At 47.8% G+C, this 19,970-nt stretch overlaps 1 protein-coding gene across 5 annotated transcripts in view; it reads right to left on the bottom strand.

The window, feature by feature from the left end:
* ARNT2 (aryl hydrocarbon receptor nuclear translocator 2) overlaps positions 1 to 19,141 on the bottom strand; it is a 209,022-nt gene extending 189,881 nt beyond the window's left edge. For all 5 annotated transcript variants that reach the window (XM_057543556.1, XM_057543553.1, XM_057543558.1 and 2 more), the window contains exon 1: positions 18,804 to 19,141. Coding sequence is in view for 1 of the 5 variants with exons in the window: in XM_057543557.1 (XP_057399540.1) it covers positions 18,804 to 18,834 (31 nt within the window). In the remaining 4 variants the exon portion in view is untranslated. The remainder of the gene's footprint in view (positions 1 to 18,803) is intronic.
* Positions 19,142 to 19,970: the final 829 nt, after the last annotated feature.

The following is a 19,970-nucleotide window of genomic DNA, read 5'->3' as shown; positions in this document are numbered from 1 at the left end:
TAGTTATCAATGAATCTAAACATAATTGTGATTATTTTTATTTATTTTCTGAATTGCTTAGTTCTTTATTTCAAAAATGGTCCTCGAGGTTTTAGTCTTCCTTTCATTGTTTGTGTATACACACATAGACTCACACACACTCACACATGCACACACGTGTACAGATATACACACATTGATATTAACTCTTCCTCACATACTTAAAAAGTATTTTCTCCATTGATATTTAACTTGGTCTAAGCTGATTTTTAAATTTTAACTTATGAAAAATGTTAAGATATACAAAAGGGAATGAAATTTATACAAAAAATTCCCACCTTAAGAAATAAAACATTCCCTATTGAAGCTGTAAACTTTTCCAATGGAAAAACTTCACACTTCCTTGTATTACATTTTAAATATGATTCTAGTAAACCACATATGGTTATATATATATATATATATATTTTTAAATCTAATTTGACAATCTTTGTTTCCTAATCCAGAAACAAAGGTTTATTCATTTATTGGGACTATTTATATGTACAGACTTATTTCTACCGCTTATTTTCTTTTTGTCCCACTTTTTCTGTTTCTTTTCCCCTCCTTTGTGGCTGTTTTATTGGAGATGGGGGTTATATACACCATTCTGTTCTTTGTTGTTCTGCTAGTTCGAAGGTTATATACTCTATATGCATTAATTACTACTCTAGAAATATGATTACACATACTTGGCAGAGTTCAGTAATCCTGAATGGCATAGCTTTACCTCTGATCACCCCATAAAGTACATGTTAATATTATTTATTTATATTCAAAGCATAGTTATATTTATTCTGTGTTCATCACCCTCTTTGCTCAGCATTCCTCCCTGTGCCTGAGAACTTCCATTTGGGGTTACTTACCATCTCCCAGAAGGAGATCCTTTACAAGCTTCTTTGATGAAATCTGTAACTCTCTTGATTTATTTATATTGAAATGTTTTTATTTTCCTCTCATTCTTAAAAGAAACATTTTGTAAAGTTTAGAATTCTAGGTTTACAATTATTTTCAACTAGCGTATTGAAATTATTATTCTATTGTCTTCTGGCTTGAATTATTGCTGTCGAGAGGTCACTCATCAATCTACAGCTGACCCTTGAACAACTGGGGTTTGAACTGCACGGGTCCACTGATACGTGAATATTTTCAATAGTAAATACTACAGAGCTACGCGGTCTGTGGTGGGTTGCATCCATGGATGCAGAGGAACGGGGATACGGAAGGCTGACTACAGGCTGTATGTGGGTTAACCCCCCGCATTGTTCAAGGGTCGGCTGTCACTGCCACTGCTGTGTAGGTGATCTGCCTGTTCTTTGTTACTGCTTTTAGGATTTTTCGGTGTCCTTGGTGTTCTCTATTTTCATTACATTTTATTTAGGTTGGGATCTCTTTGTATCTGTTCCAGGATTTGTTGTAGCTTCTGAATCTCAGGCTCAATGCTCTTTGTTACTTCTGGGAAATTATCAGCCTCTTTTCTTCGAATATTGCCCCACCCTTGTTCTCCCTACTATCTGACTGGAACTCTAATTCATGCACATAAGAAGTAGGAAGCCTAATGCAAATCAAAATTACAGTGAGGTGTCACCTCACACCGGTCAGAGTGGCCATCATCAAAAAGTCGACAAACAAGTAGACAAACAAGTAAATGCTGGAGAGGGTGTGGAGAAAAGGGAACCCTCCTACACTGCTGGTGGGAATGTAAATTGGTGTAGTCACTATGGAGAACAGTATGGAGGTTCCTTAAAAAATTAAAAATAAATTGGGAGATTGGGATTGACATGTATACACTACTATATATAAAATAGATAACTAATAAGGACCTACTGTATAGCACAGGGGACTCTTCTCAATACTCTGTAATGACCTATAAGGGAAAAGAATCTAAAAAAGAGTGGATATATGTATATGTACAACTGATTCACTTTGCTGTACAGCAGAAACTAACACAGCATTGTAAAGTAACTATACTCCAATAAAAATTTAAAAATAAAATAAAATAAAATAAAAAACTAAAAATAGAGCTACCATATGGCCCTGTAATCCTACTCCTGGGCATATATCCAGAGAAAACCATAATTTGAAAATATACAAGCACCCCTATGTTCACAGCAGCACTATTTACAATAGCCAAGACATGGAAACAACCTAAATGTCCATCAACAGATGAATGGATAAAGAAGATGTGGTACAGGGACTTCCCTGGTGGCTCAGTGGTTAAGAATCTGCCTGCCAATGCAGGGGACACGGATTCAAGCCCTGGTCCAGGAAGATCCCACATGCTGCAGAGCAACTAAGCCCGTGTGCCATAACTACTGAGCCTACGTGCCACAACTACTGAAGCCCGTGCGCCTAGAGCCTGTGCTCCACAACAAGAGAAGCCACCGCACTGAGAAGCCTGCGCATCGCAGCAAAGAGTAGCCCCTGCTCGTCGCAACTAGAGATAGCCTGCGCACAGCAATGAAGACCCAACGCAGCCAAAAATAAATATAAGTAAAGAAATAAATTTTAAAAAAAGATGTGGTACATATATAATACAATGGGATACTACTCAGCCATAAAGAAAGAATGAAATAATGCCATTTGCAGCAACAAAGCTGGACCTAGAGATTATCACACTAAGTGAAGTAAGCCAAAGACAAATATATCGCTTATATGTGCAATCTAAAAAAAATGATACAAATGAAGTTATATATGAAACAGAAATAGAACCACAGACCTGGACAACAAACTTATGGTTACCAAAGGGGAAAGTGGCGGGGGGGAGGTATAAATTGGAGTCTGGAATTAACATATACACACTACTATATATAAAATAGATAACCAAGAAGAACCTACTGTGTAGCACAGAGAACTATACTCAATATTTTGTAATAACCTATAAGGGAAAAGAACAGATATATGTGTATGTATAACTGAATCACTTTGCTGTACACCTGAAACTAACACAACATTGTAAATCAGCTATACTTCAATTAAAAAAAAAAAGAAGTAGGAAGCCTAGTCTCTTTGTCTCATAGCTGCTCTTTGATATGTTCTAACTCTGATCTCTATGCTGAATTCTGTCATTTCTTTCATTCCACTTTCTAATTCATTAATTCCCTATTCCTCTGTGTTTAGTAGCTATTTAATTCATCCATCAGTTTCCTAATTTTGTTTATTTTTCAATGCTATAATTTCCTGACAGCCCACTTGGACTAAATGACAGCTAGCCAGCAGGTTGCCTTCAATCAGACCTAAGCGTCTGGGTAATGAGCATCTCACTGGGAACTACCAAAGACCAGAGGCCTGTTTCCAATTTTCCTCAGTTGTGTAAGGTCCAAAGGTGTCATAAATGACCAAAGGGTGTATCTTCCCTGAAAAAATGAAAACGGATGTTCCAACAGCCAACCTGGCAGAGATGAGGCAGGTTTAATTTGATGGGTAAAAATAAAGCAATAAGATGGGGTTTCCACGCAAGTTATCGTAAGAAATTCGTATCAGTGATACAGTGTTGTTGGGTGCACTAAGGTTCAAAACCAATACATTATAGGGTAATAATTTCTTTGTACCATTAGATGTTTTGGCAATAATTTCCTATTTGCTGAATCTAAAATTGTGATCACAGCTTTCCTTTTGTCTGCACTGGCCTGACAGACCATGGTCAGTCCTTTTATTTTCAAACCTTTAAATCACTTTTTTCAAGTTGTGAATAGTAGTACATGGTGGTATCGTTTGGCTTCTGTTGTTTTACACAGTTAGAGAATCTTTTTCTTTTAAAAGAAAAGTGAATCTAGATGCTTCTTTTAAAAGCCACCGTTTTCCAGTTAAAGGAGGCCCAGTGACACATGCCTCATCCCCTCTTCCTTCCCGACACCCCATTAATGACAGTAAGGAACTTCTAACTCCTAATGCCAACAAGCTGGCATTTCCCCCAAGGAATGAGACTGGAGGTTTGTTTTCTAAAGAAATATAAACCTCCCCAAAGCAAACAAGGAGCTGGGGAAGGAGAGAAGAGAGAGACGATCAATCCAGGAGGTCTGTATCTAACTAACAGAATTTCCAGAAAGAGAGGTTAGTGAGAAAGAATTTACAAAAAAAAAAAAAAAAAATCAGCCCTAAAGTCAGTCTCTTGATTGAAAGGGCCCACTGAATACCCAGCACAATAAATGAAACAAATCCCCACACCAAGGTCCAAACCTTCATTTTGTAGATGAGAAAATAAAAGCTCAAAGGGAAAAAGCAGGGTGCCCAAGAGTACAAACCACGCCAGTACCAGATAGAGCCGGGACTGGGCACGAATACAGCACTCTTCCCAGCTCTCCTGCCGCCTGGAATGCCTATCGCACTTCGAGCTCACATCTCCCCAGGTCAGCTCAGTCATTCACCTTCTTCCTTCTCTCCCAAACCACCCAGGGAGAGCCAGTGTGACAGTGGAAAGAGGGTGAACTTAGGATCAGAATCGGTGCCAGTCTCAGCTCTGCCTCTTACCAGCTGTCAACTTCCTTACCTGTGAAATGAGGCTATTATGTCCAGCCATCAGAATGATCCTTTAAGTTCACAGATCCAGAAGCCTTGAGACAGGCTGAGTTAGTTGGCAGTGGGCACAGTATTGGCTTAGCTGCTTCTGCTTCTGTGGACCTGAAGGGTGGTCCACAGACCAGCACCATCAGCATCACCTGAGAACTTGTCAGAAATACAAATGTCAACCCAACCCCCCTCTGCCCCGACCCCGACCTACTGACAGAGGTTCTGGGGCAGGGCAGCACTTGGTACTAACAAGCCACTCTCCTGGTAATTCGGAGGCAGGTCGAGTTTGAGTGACTGAGCTACCTGTGTGACTGCGCCACCTAGTGGTAGACGGGCCTAACAGATCCTGCGCGAACATTCAGCCTGAAGGACTCAGGGAAGGAGCTGCCCTCTACAAGTCTGTAAATGCTTGAAGGCACAGACTGTGCCGTTCTTCCTAACCAGCATAATCCCAGCACTTAAGCACCATGATTAAAAAAGGGCATACAGTTAATGAATACTTGTTGAATGGATGAAGACGAATGAATAAACTTGAACAAAGAAGACACACGTCCTAACTCCTAGTCTGTCCACAAAGTGTTGTGCAAAACTGAAATGTCTTGAGATGCAGCCTGAGGCCCAGTGGCGCCAGTTCAAGAGGTGGAAGGAGACAGGGGCACTGAGCCACCACCTGCAGAGGCCACTTCCAGGCGCCCAGGCACCGCGTCTGAGGTCACAGCAGCCCTAGGCATTCAACAGGGGACCCTCTTGGGTGGTCAGCCCATCCCAGTCTGTCCAGAGTAAGAAGAGACCAGGAGGGAGACTTGTTCTAGGGCGATGGGACCCTTCCCCCACCCCACTATGCCAGTGAGGACAGGGAGCGGAGAAGTGGGGGACAGGGCATTACATACTGGTCTGCACTTAGGGGCAGGACCAGGGCAGAAAGTCTAGCAAATAGGGAGGGATGGCGAGAAGGACAGTCACAACACGACAGGAGGGAAAAGCCTGGAGTCCAGCAGGGTGGGGGAGGGACTGTCCCTGTGGCTGATGTACTTCTTCCCAGGGCTGTAAGGAGCACAGGCAGGGCGGGGACTTTCCCAGCACTGAGCCTGGGAGGAGGAATACTGGAGCGGGGACAGCTTGTGATCCCCACATGCACAGAAGAGCCCTGGTAACACCAGCCTGCCTGCTTTCATAAGCACATTTGGTTATTTGTTCCCCAAGTTTTTCCCGCCCAGCTGGAAAGATGCCCTTCACTTCTGAACCCTGGGCCATGTTCCGCGCCCCCGTGAAAAACAATTACAGGGAGCAAAGCCACCGCTGAGCCAGTGTGGACCATGTGCCAGGTCCCATCCCAAAAGGTGTTAAATAGAACCATCTAATCCACAATGCAACCAAATGAGGTGCACCACTGTACATGTGAGGAGGCAGTGGCAACGAGAGGGTAACCAGCTAGCCCACGAGCCACGGTCACCACGTCCGCCGTGGCCTGCCTCGAGCCCAGGGGGCAGTGTTCTGCTCACCTCTAAATCCTGAGCACACAGCACAGTCAGTGCTCAATGAAGAAGTCACCGCATTTTACAGATGGGAAAACTGAAGCCTTTGCCTGTACTGTCCCCTAGTAGATGGTGTTCACATCATTACCACTCACACAGTAGAGGAGTCTGGGTATTTAAATACTTGTAGCAAGATGACCCAGCATGAGCTACTGGGGTGACCCGAACATTTCCAACCTCTCTGGTTCCTTTGGGTCTTTGATGCAAAGGAAGGGGGAGCAGGGAGGGAAAGAAGGACCAAGGGAGAGAGGGAGGAAGGGACGAAGCACAAATGGAAGAAAGGAGGAGAAGATGGAGGAGGAGGAGAAAGAGACAGAGGGAGAAAGAAAGAAGGGAGGAGGGGGTAGAGGGAAGGGAGGAGGAGGGGGATTCTCAGACCTTGGGGAAAAACTCAGCAAGTTTCTGCAGGCAAATTATGCACCCAAAATATCTGATTTTTAAGTCACTAGGTCTTTCTTTATGAAGTCACAGTAAAATGCAAACTTGTTTTTAAGTGGACTATAGAAAAAACAGCAGGGGACTTCCCTGGTGGTCCAGTGGCTAAGACTCCACGGTTCCAATGCAGGGGGCCCGCGTTGGATCCCTGGTCGGGAGCTAAGATCCCACATGTAGTGCAGCCAAAAAAAAAAAAAAGCAGCAGCAAATTCATTTCCTAAAGTAAACACAAATACACATCTAAACCTGGATATGCACCAGCCACAAAGAGCAAGACAAATCATACACTAATTACTGTTTGAAGGAAGATCCGATTGTTAATTGCAGCGTGTTTCAGGCATTCCGCATGAGTAACTTACCTGAAAAGCTTTCCAATCTGTATGTCAGGAAAGTTGGTAATTAAACACTTCAACTTCCTATTGACTTTATTAGAGATATGATAATCCTTACACAGTTAGATTATAATTATTTTATTTTTCAAGTGAAGTTGATATTTAGTTAGGAAAGTGTTATCCTTACAGTCTTTAAAAAATAAAACAAAAACCCTGGGACCTGCACTCGACAAGGAGCTTCTGAAGCTGCCTATATATGGTGTATAGAACCCAAAGAGGTTTGCCAAGCACGTAGGGAATGGCACGTGGAACCACTAATCATCTTTCCTTAGCTTTATCTGCACAGGACCTTGACTTCATCAACTCAGAGACTTGCTTTTGAGTAATGCCTGCTAAAAGCAGCCTTGTGAAATAACATCACTTAGGGGGTGTTCTTGATAAAAATTTTAAAAGCAAAATCCCAACGTAATCGTGAGGCAACATCAAACAAAACCAAATTGAGGGATATTTTATAAAGGGACTGGCCTGTACTCAGCAAAAATGTTACAGCCATGAAAGGGAAAAAAACAAACAAAAAAAGACAGCAATTATTCCAGAATTAAAGGAGACTAAGGGACATCATAACTTGTAATCCTGGTTTAAACCTGGAGCCAAAAAAAAATGGTTTTGGCTATGAAGAACAATTGGTAAAATACGAATAAGGTCTGTGGCTTAGATGATGCTGTTATATTAATGCCAACTTCCTGATTTTTAAACATTTTTAAAAATATTTATTGGGCTTCCCTGGTGGCGCAGTGGTTGAGAATCTGCTTGCTAATGCAGGGGACACGGGTTCGAGCCCTGGTCTGGGAAGATCCCACATGCCGCGGAGCAACTAGGCCTGTGAGCCACAACTACTGAGCCTGCGCGTCTGGAGCCTGTGCTCCGCAACAAGAGAGGCCGCGATAGTGGGAGGCCCGCACACCGCGATGAAGAGTGGCCCCCGCTTGCCGCAACTAGAGAAAGCCCTCGCACAGAAACAAATACCCAGCACAGCCAAAAATAAATAAATAAATAAACAAACAAATAAATAAATAAATTTAAATAATAAAAGAAAAAAGAAAACTTTAAAAATTTTTATTTATTTATTTATTTAGGCTGCGCTGGGTCTTAGTTGCGGCACACGGGATCTTCGCTGCAGCATGCAAGATCGTTTTGGTTGTGGCATGCAGACTTCTTAGTTGTGGCATGCATGCGGGATCTAGTTCCCCGACCAGGGATCGAACCCAGGCCCCCTGTATTGGGGAGCGCTGAGTCTTACCCACTGGACCACCAGGGAAGTCCCACTAACTTCTTGATTTTGATCATACATTGTAGCTCTGTAGGAGGATGTGCTTATTCTTAGGAACACACATTGAAGTATTTAGAATTAAAAGGGGCATCGTGTCTGCCATGTATTCTCAAATTGTTCAGGAAAATAAAGAGAGAGAAAAACTTGAGGAATCTAGGTGATGGGAATACAGGTGTTCTGTGTACTATTCTTGCAACTTTTCTGTAAGCCCGAAATTACTTCAGCATAAAAAGTTACTAAAAACAAAAAAGGAACCTTGTAGTGGTCATGCTGCTTCTCATTGGTTTGCAATTTGGGGGACTTGGAGACCAATCCATTCATTCATTCATTCATTCAGTAATATTTATTAAGCACCTATTATGTGGCAGGCCTCATTCAAGCCACTGGGGATACCACAGTGAAAAAAGAAAATCCCAACTCTAAAAGGGAAATGAAGCAACTTGAGGTTTCTGGCAAATCCCCACTTGGATGTCTTGAACTCATGATGTCTTCAACTCAACATGTCCAAGACCAAGTCTGTCATCTCCCTGCCACCTCCACCAAAATACTCCAAAATACCAGGACCTCATCAACGTTCGCCGTCTTGGGAAATGGCACCCTACCCTTCCCGTGACTGAATTGGGAACCTAGCCACTGCCGCCTCTATCAGCTCAATCTGATCCATCTTCTGGTCCTGTTGGCTTTACCGCCTAAATTTCACAGGGATCCACCTGCTTCTCCCCATGTCCACTGCCACGTGGAGCAGGCCTCGGTGGTCCCCTCCCTGGACGGGCAGGATGGATGCCCTCACCCGGCCGGCCTGATTCAGCAGCCAGAGAGATCTTCTCAAAATCCACCTCCCAGTACATCACAGCCCTGCTCACAACACTTCAATGGCTTCCTGTTGCATTTGGACACAAAGACACCTTTTTTTTCCCCTAATACTTACTTAAATAATACCCTCGTTCATGCGACTGTTTAATAAACGGCCGACTCTCCCCACAGTGAGCTCCATGGGGGCGGGGACCACGCCTGGCTTTGCACACCACTGTGAGCACAGAGCTGGCATTCAATTAATATTTGTTTAATTAGGTGGATAAGCAATTAAAATAATTAATGTCGGGCTTGGACCAGTGAATGGAGTGTGATGCCATTCACTGCCACAGGGGACCTGGGGGGGGGGACGTGGAGGAGGTGCTGGCTTTGCAAAATGTGAGGGCGACGTGGGCAAGACGCCGGGCAGGCAGCGGGAAGTACAGACCTGTGGTCTGTGAGGCTGACTTCAGGAAAAGGTACGTACTCTGGCGCTAAATCGAGCTGTGTGCCCCTGAGCCATTCCTGTAACACACTCTCTCTCTGCCCTGCAGGAGGAGCTGGCGGGGTGGGGGTCACTTTCGCTCCTGCCCTCTAACAAGCCGCCAGTCATTTGCCTAAAACTGTCCTGCCCCTGCCTGCTGTGGACACTGGCTGAACACACGTGTGGCCAACCTACTTCGCTCAGCATCTCTCCACACGCCAGCCCCAGCACTGGGCACCTCACCCTTTGTGCAGGGGTGGCAGAGGGGGTGCCCGGGGAAGGCTGGCTGAAACAAATTAGAAGTTTTCTGGTGTGAAATGCTTTCAAAGAGCGAGAACACAGCTGTGATCCTTGATCACATTCATTCATTTCATCCTTTCTGGGACTTGGAATCCATCAAGCACATCAAATTATGGCAAATGAGTCCAGACTCTGCCTCGTTTTAAACCTGCTGATGTGATAGAAACATCAATGCTGTTCTAAAAATACTAATAAAAAATGCGGGCAGTTCTGTTATTTCACATTTAAATGAACTTCCATTATGGATATCATAATTTTCTGAGAAGTACCATCTTGCTTCTAAAGCCACCACGTTTTCGTACTCTGAAGTGGTGGTCTCGGGGGCCAGCCCCTTCGTTTCTGCCAGCTGTGTACCCCATGGAACTCCTGGGTTCCTTTCCCAGTTGCCACTGCCCAGAGGCTTACGAGAAGTCCTGTCCGCATAGACCGGGGTTTCTCAGCCTGGCACTGGTGACATTTGGGGCTGGGTCATTCTTTGTTGTGGGAGCTGCCCTGTGCACTGCAGCGTGTTTAGCAGCAGCCCTGGCCTCCACCCCCAAGATGCCCCCTCCCACCCTACCTCCCCACCCACCCCTGATGCTGTAACAACCAGGAATGTCTCCCAGTCGATAAGCAGTGTGGACACATCTCTGGCCCCCCTGTGCCAGGGTTCTTAGATGCTCTGCCGCTTGCCTCAGTCAGAGTCTCCAAGAGAAGAAAGAGAATAGCATTTGATGACAGCTATGAATGAAATAAATGGGGGCAAAATGAACTTTGCTGCTTGCTGTTGCCTCAAAGTCTGGAACCCAGCTCATCTATTGATGTCTGTAAGGAGCAACCATGTGGCTCTCCTGATAAATAATCTATTATTTATCGATTCCAGTGGATTTTCCTTAACTGCTGTTAGGGCAATTTGGCAGGCCAGACAGAAACAGGCGGGAAGTTGCATTTCTCAACAGGCAGAGAGCCTCTGATGGCCACGAGTAGGTCACTGTAGGGCCTCCAGGAGTGCCCCGTGTACGGAAGACCACCCTCCTCTCCTCTGGTCCCTCACTCGGCTACCAGCAAGGTACTCCACTGACCTGGCTCCCGGAAAGCTCTGGGTCCACCCACTGAGCTTGGTTTTGGCTTCGGCCAACCCCCCGGGGTGCTCTTCACCCTGGACACAGCACCCCAGAATTGTCCCAGGCTGCCAACACCCAAGCCTTTCCTTCTGCTACCTGAGCCTGGGTGCAGAGGTGCCCAGTGCCACCTGCAGCTGGTCTCTGTTTTTTTAGAGTTGTGGAAGAAAAGCAGGGATCATCAAAACCAAAAGCAAACACATTTGCCCTCCGTTATTAAAACCTCCTGAATCTGCATCTGAAGCGGCAGTAACTACCACGACTTGTCTGATGCCACAGAAGGCAGGCAGGAAGGACAACACCTTGCCACGCCCTGTGCTCTCTGAGCCTGGGGGCTGGTCAGCCAGGCGGTCTGGTGGGGGATGGACAGTTCAAACCAAGGAGGATGTGTGGACAACAGACAGGGATCAAAGGTTTCCAGGCCAGTTATAGCACGTGTGTTTGGGAAGGCCACGTGAAAGAAGGGAACGGGTTAAGGGCAGGGCTGGGGTGCAGACAGAAGCCGGGGGTGGGGCAGAGGGGAGCCTGGCGGGGGCTGCAGGGCCCTGCCCAGAGCAGGAAGCAGAGCATCTGAGCTCATGTCCTGTTATTCCATGTATGCCCTAGGGACCCCAGGTGAGTCTCTGAACCCCTTTGAGCCTCTGGTTTAACCTCTGTGGAAAGCAATATAAAATAAAAACATACCAACCCACTTGGCTATTTAATTCCACTTCTAGCAGTTACCCTAAGGAAAAAAGTCATGTAATTATGTATTTACGTACAGGGATGTACACTACAACGCTGTGTATAATTCTGACAAATGGAAAAGCACACCAAATATTACATGCCTAAATATGAGACTAAGTCAAAAAATTATGACAAGGCCATAAATCAGAACACTTCAGTATCTCTGGTAAGATACACTGTTCCTATTAATGAAGGTGGGAAAAAATATGTTCTGAACAATTCTATTTTGTGTTGATTTATGACATTTTTTAAAAAGTCTGTAACAACGTATGCAAAAATCTTAATAGTGGATAGTAGAACTATCTTGGCACTCATGAATAGTTTCCAAATTTTTCATAATCCACACGTATCTTTCTTCTTGTGTTCAGGAGGAAAAGTGATTATGGGGAAGAAAGAAGCCAACTCCTCAGCGGGGGCTAGGAGAAGACCCCTCCCAGGCTCTGCTTAGCTGCTCTCACAACACAACTGGAGCAGTAAAAGATGCCCCATGTTACTGTACAATGTACAAGAGCAGGAATTACCTACTTGTGAACATTTCTGCTTTTTTGTGGATCTCCCTGAAAAATGTTCCAATTATTACAGTCAGTCTTGAAAGCCACGCAGGTTCTGCTTATCTGCAAAGGGTCTCGCTTCCAACTCCAGGGCCTGTGGCCCCTCAATGCTGCCTTCCTGGGACCCGTGTCAGGCCCTCTGGGGGGGCAGTTGGATGGAGAGCCAGCCCAGGGGACCTTATCTGTAACTGCTGGTGATTACACAAGCCACAGCAACAGTTTCGCACACAGAGCAGAGGCCCAAAAGGGAAGGACCTTTGTGGGACTTTCACAGGGAATCTGGTGGGGATATGGGTCTTTCACCACTACCAGCTGGTCTCCAGGCTACTACCAGTCTGCCCTGCCCTCCTTCTGGGGAGAAGGATAATATTTGTGTTTCCAAGGCCTTATTATAAAGTCTAGAGGCACTGGTGTGGGGACAGATTATTCTGGTAGGATTTTCAGATCAAAATCAGTTCCCACCAATAAAAATCAGAAACTAGATTAGACAGCACTGGTCTATTTGGTTTCAGAGACCCACAAATACAGTGCACATGCTTTCTTCTCTTCAAGGTGGGCATTTCAAGGCAGTCACATACAAAACTGTAATGCAATTGTCTGGCGTCCAGACATTCACTCATCAGCAAACCTTCCTGCATGCCTGCAGTACGGGAGGCAATATGGTGGATGCTGGGGCCACCTCAGTGACAGATGCCTTCCCTGCCCTCAGGGGGCTCCCAGACCTGCAGGAGACACAGGCATGGATCAAACATCTAGGTGATTTACTGTTTCATTCCGCATGAGAGGAAGAGCTCCAACCCAAGTCCACCCTGCAGGGCCCTGGCGGAATGCATTACAGGCACACTTTATCTGGATAAAGGGATCAAGAGAGCTTTCTCCAATGGAGTAAGAATTCAAGCTGAGGGCATAAGGAAACAAAAGGAGTCAGATGGGGAAATGGTTAGGTGTGGGGAGGGGGTGGGAGAGAGGAGGAAGGGACAGGTGAGCAGTTTATCATCCCAAGAAGAGGAACACAGCACAAGCAAAAGCCCTCAAGCGGGAAAGGGCTTGACTAGAAGTGGGAGTCAATTTTTATTCACTGAACAAGAAGTTCTGTGTGTGAAACTAGTCCATCAGCCTGGCCCGCACGGCTCCTACCCGCTTCTGTGTGAAAGCCTCCTTGGCTTCTCACACAGCATGTTCCATTCCTGGGCAACTCTACTGGACGCTCCTTTCCTAAGGACAGCCTAGCACAAAGCTGACACTGTGAGTGGAGTAATGGTTCTGGAAAAGATACAGACATGATTTCTCCGTGCATCTTGGTGAATCTCAGCACAGGCCGATGATGAAGCAGTAATGGAGGCACTGCTGGGGAACTGAGGGGATTTGGTCCAAGCGTTCCACTCTCCTTGATCTCACTTTCCCCAAGGAAAGCATTTAGAGAAGCTGCTCTTTACTTATTTCTCCAGCCCAGATCCCTCGGGCCCACACGGTCCTCGGTCTCCTCAGCGGCTCCACCTCTGTGTCTCCTGGGCACCTGCACCCAACCATCTAATGCAGGAGCCTCGAGCACGCCCCACGGCCAGGTGTGCCTCACTATCTTCCCATCACCTCCCACCACCCGGCTGTCAGGACAGAGAGCTGGGACTCATCCTTGCCTCTTCCTTCCCCCTCAGCACCTTCTCCCAACCCCGTACCCTACAGTTATGGTGCTACCCGCAAAAAAAGAGATGCTGCAGGCGCCCTGCCCGACTGCAAGGATGCCCGAGGATATAACTGGTGCCCCTGGAGCTGCTCGGCATGGCGTCCTGGTCCCCAAATATATCTCAACTCCACCTCCTTCTCTCCACGCCCACTGCTACCCCCCGTCCACGTCAGCAACATCTAACGGGACCCTTGCTTCTCTGCTGGCCTCCTTCCAGTCTGCTCTCCAGACAGCAGCCACTGCGGGTGGGATCACGTGCCTCCACTGCTCAAGACCCCTCTAGCTCTCTATTGCTCTTAGAATCGAACCTCAACCCCCTACCCCCATCCGTGCCTCTCCATGAGCGGTCTCCCACACCCCCGTCGCCCCTGCTCACCCACCGTCCTCCGGCCACCCTGGCCTGTACTGGCTCCTCGAACCAGCCCAGCTCTTCCCAACCTCAAGCTAGTGCAGCTCCCCCTAACTGACACATACTAGTTGCTTAATAAATACTGACTGAGGAATAAATAAATCTCTTTTTTAGATATCACTCCTATCTTTTGACAGGTGCTAAAAGGCTGTTGGTTCATCACTGGGCTTCCTGGCACATGCCTAAAGGGCAAACTCTGTATCGTTTTTTACTGGAAAAAGAGACCATGTGTTTTACGTACAGGTGGTGAGGCAGCAAAAATGACCTTTTCTTAAGGCATGGTATTTTACTGGTTCTAAATGCAATCTTCTCAAACATCACTGAAATGGAGGAGCATTTTACGATTGATAGTACGTCAGAATTGAATTGGCAGCAGTTTTTTCTTGGAAGCACAAAAAATAATGATGTATCTTGCAATCAAGAGACTTCTAGAAAGCACGAAATGCAGTGTGTAAAGACACTGGACATGTATGTTCAGCTGGTTTGGGCGTTCCACCTCTAGCTGAGGCAGTGCTGCTGGGCAGCTTGCAATCACAGCAAGCATCTCTCCAAAGCTCTAACTCTACCCCGTCATTCTTGGGGGTCCATCTGGGTCCCTGAGAGCACTGAGAAGACAACCACTTGACGGTTCCCCAGACTTTCACAAATCCACCCACCCACACACCCACCCCCAGCTCTCTGTGACCCTTCCTAGATTCTCTATAGGCCAAACGCTCTCTTTTTGAGAGGCCCAGTTTCAGAAGCTACCTCCCTACAAAGCTTCCTCTCATGATACATACACACCTAGTCAAGTTCATTTCATTCCACCTTTCGTTATAAACCTGGTCTATTGATGTCTCCCCTATTAGACTCAGAACTCCCAGAGGTTGAGGAATGGATGTTCATATTGCCCTCCGCCCTGCACAGTGTTTGGTAGGTCAAAGGTGTTCAATATGTTTGTTGAACCGACCCAAATATCCCTCCATCTAAGGCAATTTGCGCCGAAAATCTTCTGCACTATACAATCAATTCCAAACTAAAATGCCAGAGACCAGAAACCTGGAGGGAAAAAAAAATCTAATAGTTGATTTCAGAAAAAAGTAGAAATTCTAAATCTCTTAAAACATACCTCTGAAGTTTAAAAAATGTGCAAGCTTTATTAACAATCTGCAAATACTCATTTCTGAGTGTGCTCCGATAATGCATAATTCCTAATGATCACTGGTCTGAATTTGAACCTGATTCCCTCATGCTCAAGTTACAAAAGATTAAGGTGGAAACAATGGAGTTGGAAAAACAGTCCCCTTCCGAACTGTGCCATTTCAGCTGCACATACCCTTTCATGCATGAAACTAATTCAAACCTTCGTTATTGCATACAAATCAGAAATGCTTAAATATCACCCAAAGGAAGTGAAACAAATAATACATATATACGGAACAGAAGATTCTAGAGTTCCATTCTCTAGTCTAGAGAACATAAGTTCTTCCTATCTAGAAAGAATAGAGAAAATCAGCCACTACCATAATATCAGCAACCAAGGTAGGGGCTGCAATGACCTAGAAATAGGGAGGGGTCAGAGGCCCCAGGAGATGGGAACCAGACCAGGAGTACTGTGGCAGATGCCATGAGAAGAACATCTGGAAGCCAAACCCTTCCTTCTCCAAAGACCACTCCTCCCCCAGAGTAACTGGTAGAATCTGAAAACTAAAACAAGGGACCTAGAAGGGGCAGGTTAGAGGTCTGAACCTGGCTCAGATCACCTGAATACATGAGAGCAGGAAGATTCCAACTTCATCTGTCGTTACCTAGACCCCAGAGTGCCCCTGCCATACATCACAGACAAGCATCATTGCAAATGCGTCCGCTGGTGTGCAGTGGTCAGCTGCAGAAAAAGGAACAAGTGGTGGGGAAGTGATGGCCTGTCACCTTCGTACCCTGGACACAGATTAGCAGCAGAAATAAACCTCGGTGCCTCCCAGTCCATTTGTCTGTGTTCACTGAGCTCTTATTCTTTGCAAAGCAACAACATCTGGGGAGAGGGGGGAGGTGGGAGAAGGAGGAGGAGGCATTCAATGAAGCATCACATGACTCATGCCTCTGAGAGGTGGACTCTGGGTGTCCAGCTCGGGCACCTTGCCTCTCTTGGTTGTAAATTGCCAGGAAAATCTGAAACCTCTCTCTGGGCTCTAACCTTTAGCTGTATCCCTTGAAACTACACCCTTTCCCCAAAGAAGTTCGAGATTCACACGGTGAGAGAACAACCTGCCCCGCAGATCTGAGGGTTACCGCGGAGGACCACTCAAAGAACAGACGGGTGGGTAAGAGAAAAGGCGACCCCCTCAAGGAGTTTTCCCTTGAGAAGGTCTCACCATGCTCAAGATCTCTGGCATCTCTGTGAACAGAGAAAAGGCACAGACATCACTGTCCATCAAGCAAGCCAAATTATTTTATTATTTTTCAAATAATAAAAACAATCCCCTGCACTTGCTTGATTCTAGTGTCCCACAGTCCAAGGCACAGGCATTTGTGTGCTCAGCACCGCCAAGCCCAGCAGCTGCCCCGTATTTATTCCATTAAGCTCACGGAACAATGTAATGGACAAAACGCCTCAAACAGAGATGTAATGGTATGTACATATATGTGCATATGTGTAAACGTATATATATATATATATAAAATGTACATTGCCTCTGATTTTATTCCTATTTCCAATATAAACCTATATTGAACTAAAATATCCTCATTTAACTTCCTTTGCTTTTTCTAATGTCATAACATTTAAATCGATCAAGTTGCTATTGATTTTTAAGCAGCTGAACAGGTTGAAATGGCAGGCTTCGGTCGCAAGCGAACTGGCACAGCTGTTTTCAAACTCAGCGTTCTGGACAGGGAACTCATCTGTTCTTCCAAGACTCCCTACTCTGCTAATGCAACCTCCGTCCTTGGAACTACTGAGGCTCCTCACCTCGGTGTCTCCATGGACACCCCACCTCAGTGTCTCCTAGGCCTCCCCCTTTACCCTTACCCTCAATCTAAGCAGTGCAAGTCTGAGCTCCTCCACCTGCCCAATGGTGCTGTCCTTCCTCTTTCTGTTCCAAGCCAGTGCCGCTAAGTCTCACCTCCCCAGCACCTGCCTCATTTTGACCCCGCCTCCCTGCCTCCAGTCTTGCTCCCTCCTTTCCATGGTACCTCAACTTAGCTGACAAATTAATCTTCCACAAGTACTGTGACCATGTGGCTACCCTATTAAATACCATAGAGGACTCTCTCATAATGTGTAGGGAGAGAGTCCATACTCCTTAGCCTGTCCTTCAAAGCCCTCTAAAGCCCAGCCACCGCCAAACCAGTCTGTGTGATATTATGCTGCTCCCTCTTATACCCCTAATGCTCCAACCACCCACTGGCATCTACACATGCTCAGAGTAAGTCCACCATAGCTCACGCCATCCCTTGTACCTGCAAGTCGCTTAAGCACCCAGCTCTGTGTATTCAAACCTTCCTGTTCTTCAAACTCCGGTTTTAAAATGTCCAACCTCCGAAAGCCTTCCCTTACCACTTTAGATGGAAGGAATCCTTCACTTCTAACTTGGATGACACATTTTTTTTCTTTGCTAGGCACTGTGGGTGTTCACCCTCCCACCCACTCCACGACCTCCCTCTACAGGGACTTCCCTGACGGCTGGCCTCTCTCTTACTCTCCCTGCATCCTCCACAGGGATCTAGCACCATGCCATGGCCATAGCAGTCACTGCACAGCACCCAAAACTTTGTAGCAGTCTGTCTAGGTGTCCCCCTTTCCATTCTCGGACACCCTCAGGCTGTCCTATTCACAAGGTAGGGCATTTTCCCAACTAAAATAGAATTTCCCTGCTACAATTCCGAAGCAAGTCAACATTCCCACCTGATCATGAACTCTTCCCATTTTGTGACATCTGCCCAATGAGCACAGTTGTCATAGACGGCACCCTGAGAACAGGTCAGCCTTAGAAAGCAGAGGATGTTGAACCGAGAGAGAGAGAGAGAGAGAGAGAGAGAGAGAGAGTGTGTGTGTGTGTGTGTGTGTCCATTAAAGATCAGGATACACAGGAGCTAGTCGCAAAGGGTTCAAAGGACCAGCGCTTGGGGAGCGGGGCGGGCAGGAGAGCATCCGGGGAGTTCCACCCTGTTGAATCCTGGCTCCAAACTTTTCCCTCGGTCAGCGCGGTACCCTCCCACCCGCCCCGACCGGCTGACGCCTGATGCCACAGGGGCCGCGACAGGAAGAGAAAAAGGCGTTGGAGGGGGAAGGCAAAGCTGGGTATTTTCGGAACTTAAGGGGATCCTGGAGTGGCCCTTTTGGTTCCCAGGGATGCGAGGCCAGCGTCCGCCGCCCGCGGGTGGGAGCTGGCGCATCCCGGAAACCGGGGTGGGGCAGAGATTGGGATGAAGATGCAGCTGCTGGTGCTGATGCTGAGGCCGCCGCGCAGAATGACAGCCGCTCCCCCGACCCTGCCCCAGGGGGTGTCGAGCGCCCGGCTCCGCGCTCCCGGGGGCGCTCGGCGCGCCCAGTGCCTCCGGCCCACTCCGGCCCCGGGCAGGGCCTGCGGGCTGCGATGGGGCCCGCGGCCACTACTCACCCGGAGGGTTGACCGCCGCCGGGGTTGCCATCTTGCTCGGAAGGCTCGACGCGCGCCGGGCGGGGACGAGGAGGGGCGGCGCGGAGCCGGGCGCCCCACCCCGGGCAGGCGAGGCCGGCGCAGGCCCAGGCGCCGCCGCCGCCGCCGCCACCGCCACCACTGCCACACAAAGGACGGCGCGGGCGGGCGCTGCCTCCGCGCTCTCCCGCCGCCGCGGCCGCCCGCCGCCCCCGCCTTTATCGCCTCCGCCCCCTCCTCGGCCTCCTCCTCCGGCTTCAGCCTTTGTCACGCGGCGGGGGGCGCCGGGCCGCGGCTCCCCCGGCCAGGCCGCAGCACCGCGAGACTTGGGGCAGCGGGCGGGGGGTGGACCCCCGAGTCTGGGGCCGCCCCCTCGGGCCCGCGCAGGTGCCCAAGCTCGGGCCGGAGGCGCGCCCCCTCCCTTCTCGCTGGGTCCGGGTCTCCCCCACCCCCGGGTGTCCGGGACGCATCACGGAGGGGCGCTGTCCCCAGGCCAGAGGGCCGGGGCGGAGAGGGTGGGGGGGGGGCAGCCTCTTAAGATTCAGAGGGACGCGGGTCTCGGAGACGGAGAGAAACAAAGGCGCCCCAGTGCTGCCCACTTAGCATGCCAGGGCCGCGCCGCTCGGCTCCCGCGGCCAGAGACGCCCAAGGCCACGGGCACCTCCAAGGCCACGGCCGCGGACAGCTGAGGAGCGCACTCAGCAAACACCCAGGCCGAGGCAGCCGGCCCGGGAGTTTGTGAATGATTTGGCTTTGAGAAAGGCTCTCAGCTCTGCTTTCCTTCTTGCACGGTGACTGTCATTGGTTATCACCTGAAGTTCTTGCAGGAGCCTTATACGACCACCTGAGCGTTTAAAAGATTCTCTAAATGCTTTTGTCGGCATATCCTGGTAAAGTTAGGCTGTAGGGAGCTTGGAGGGATTGTTTCTCTGCCAGACGGTAGGCTGGCTCTTAGGAAGAAGACTGGCACCCTAGTGGGTGCCCTGTGAAGGTTCCATGGAAGAGTGAACACATCCCAGTGAGAGCCACAAAGGGCAAGATGGCCCCTAAATGTAGACATGTTTGCAAAAACATCTGACTGTCTTAAATCCTTAGGAAGAAGCATTTGGAAGGGTGGGTAGAGAAAAAATGGTTGGGATGTATTTTCAC

This window comes from Balaenoptera acutorostrata, chromosome 3, assembly GCF_949987535.1.
Source record: "Balaenoptera acutorostrata chromosome 3, mBalAcu1.1, whole genome shotgun sequence".
Taxonomy (NCBI): Eukaryota; Metazoa; Chordata; class Mammalia; order Artiodactyla; family Balaenopteridae; genus Balaenoptera; species Balaenoptera acutorostrata.
This window is presented reverse-complemented; position numbering and strand designations above follow the sequence as displayed.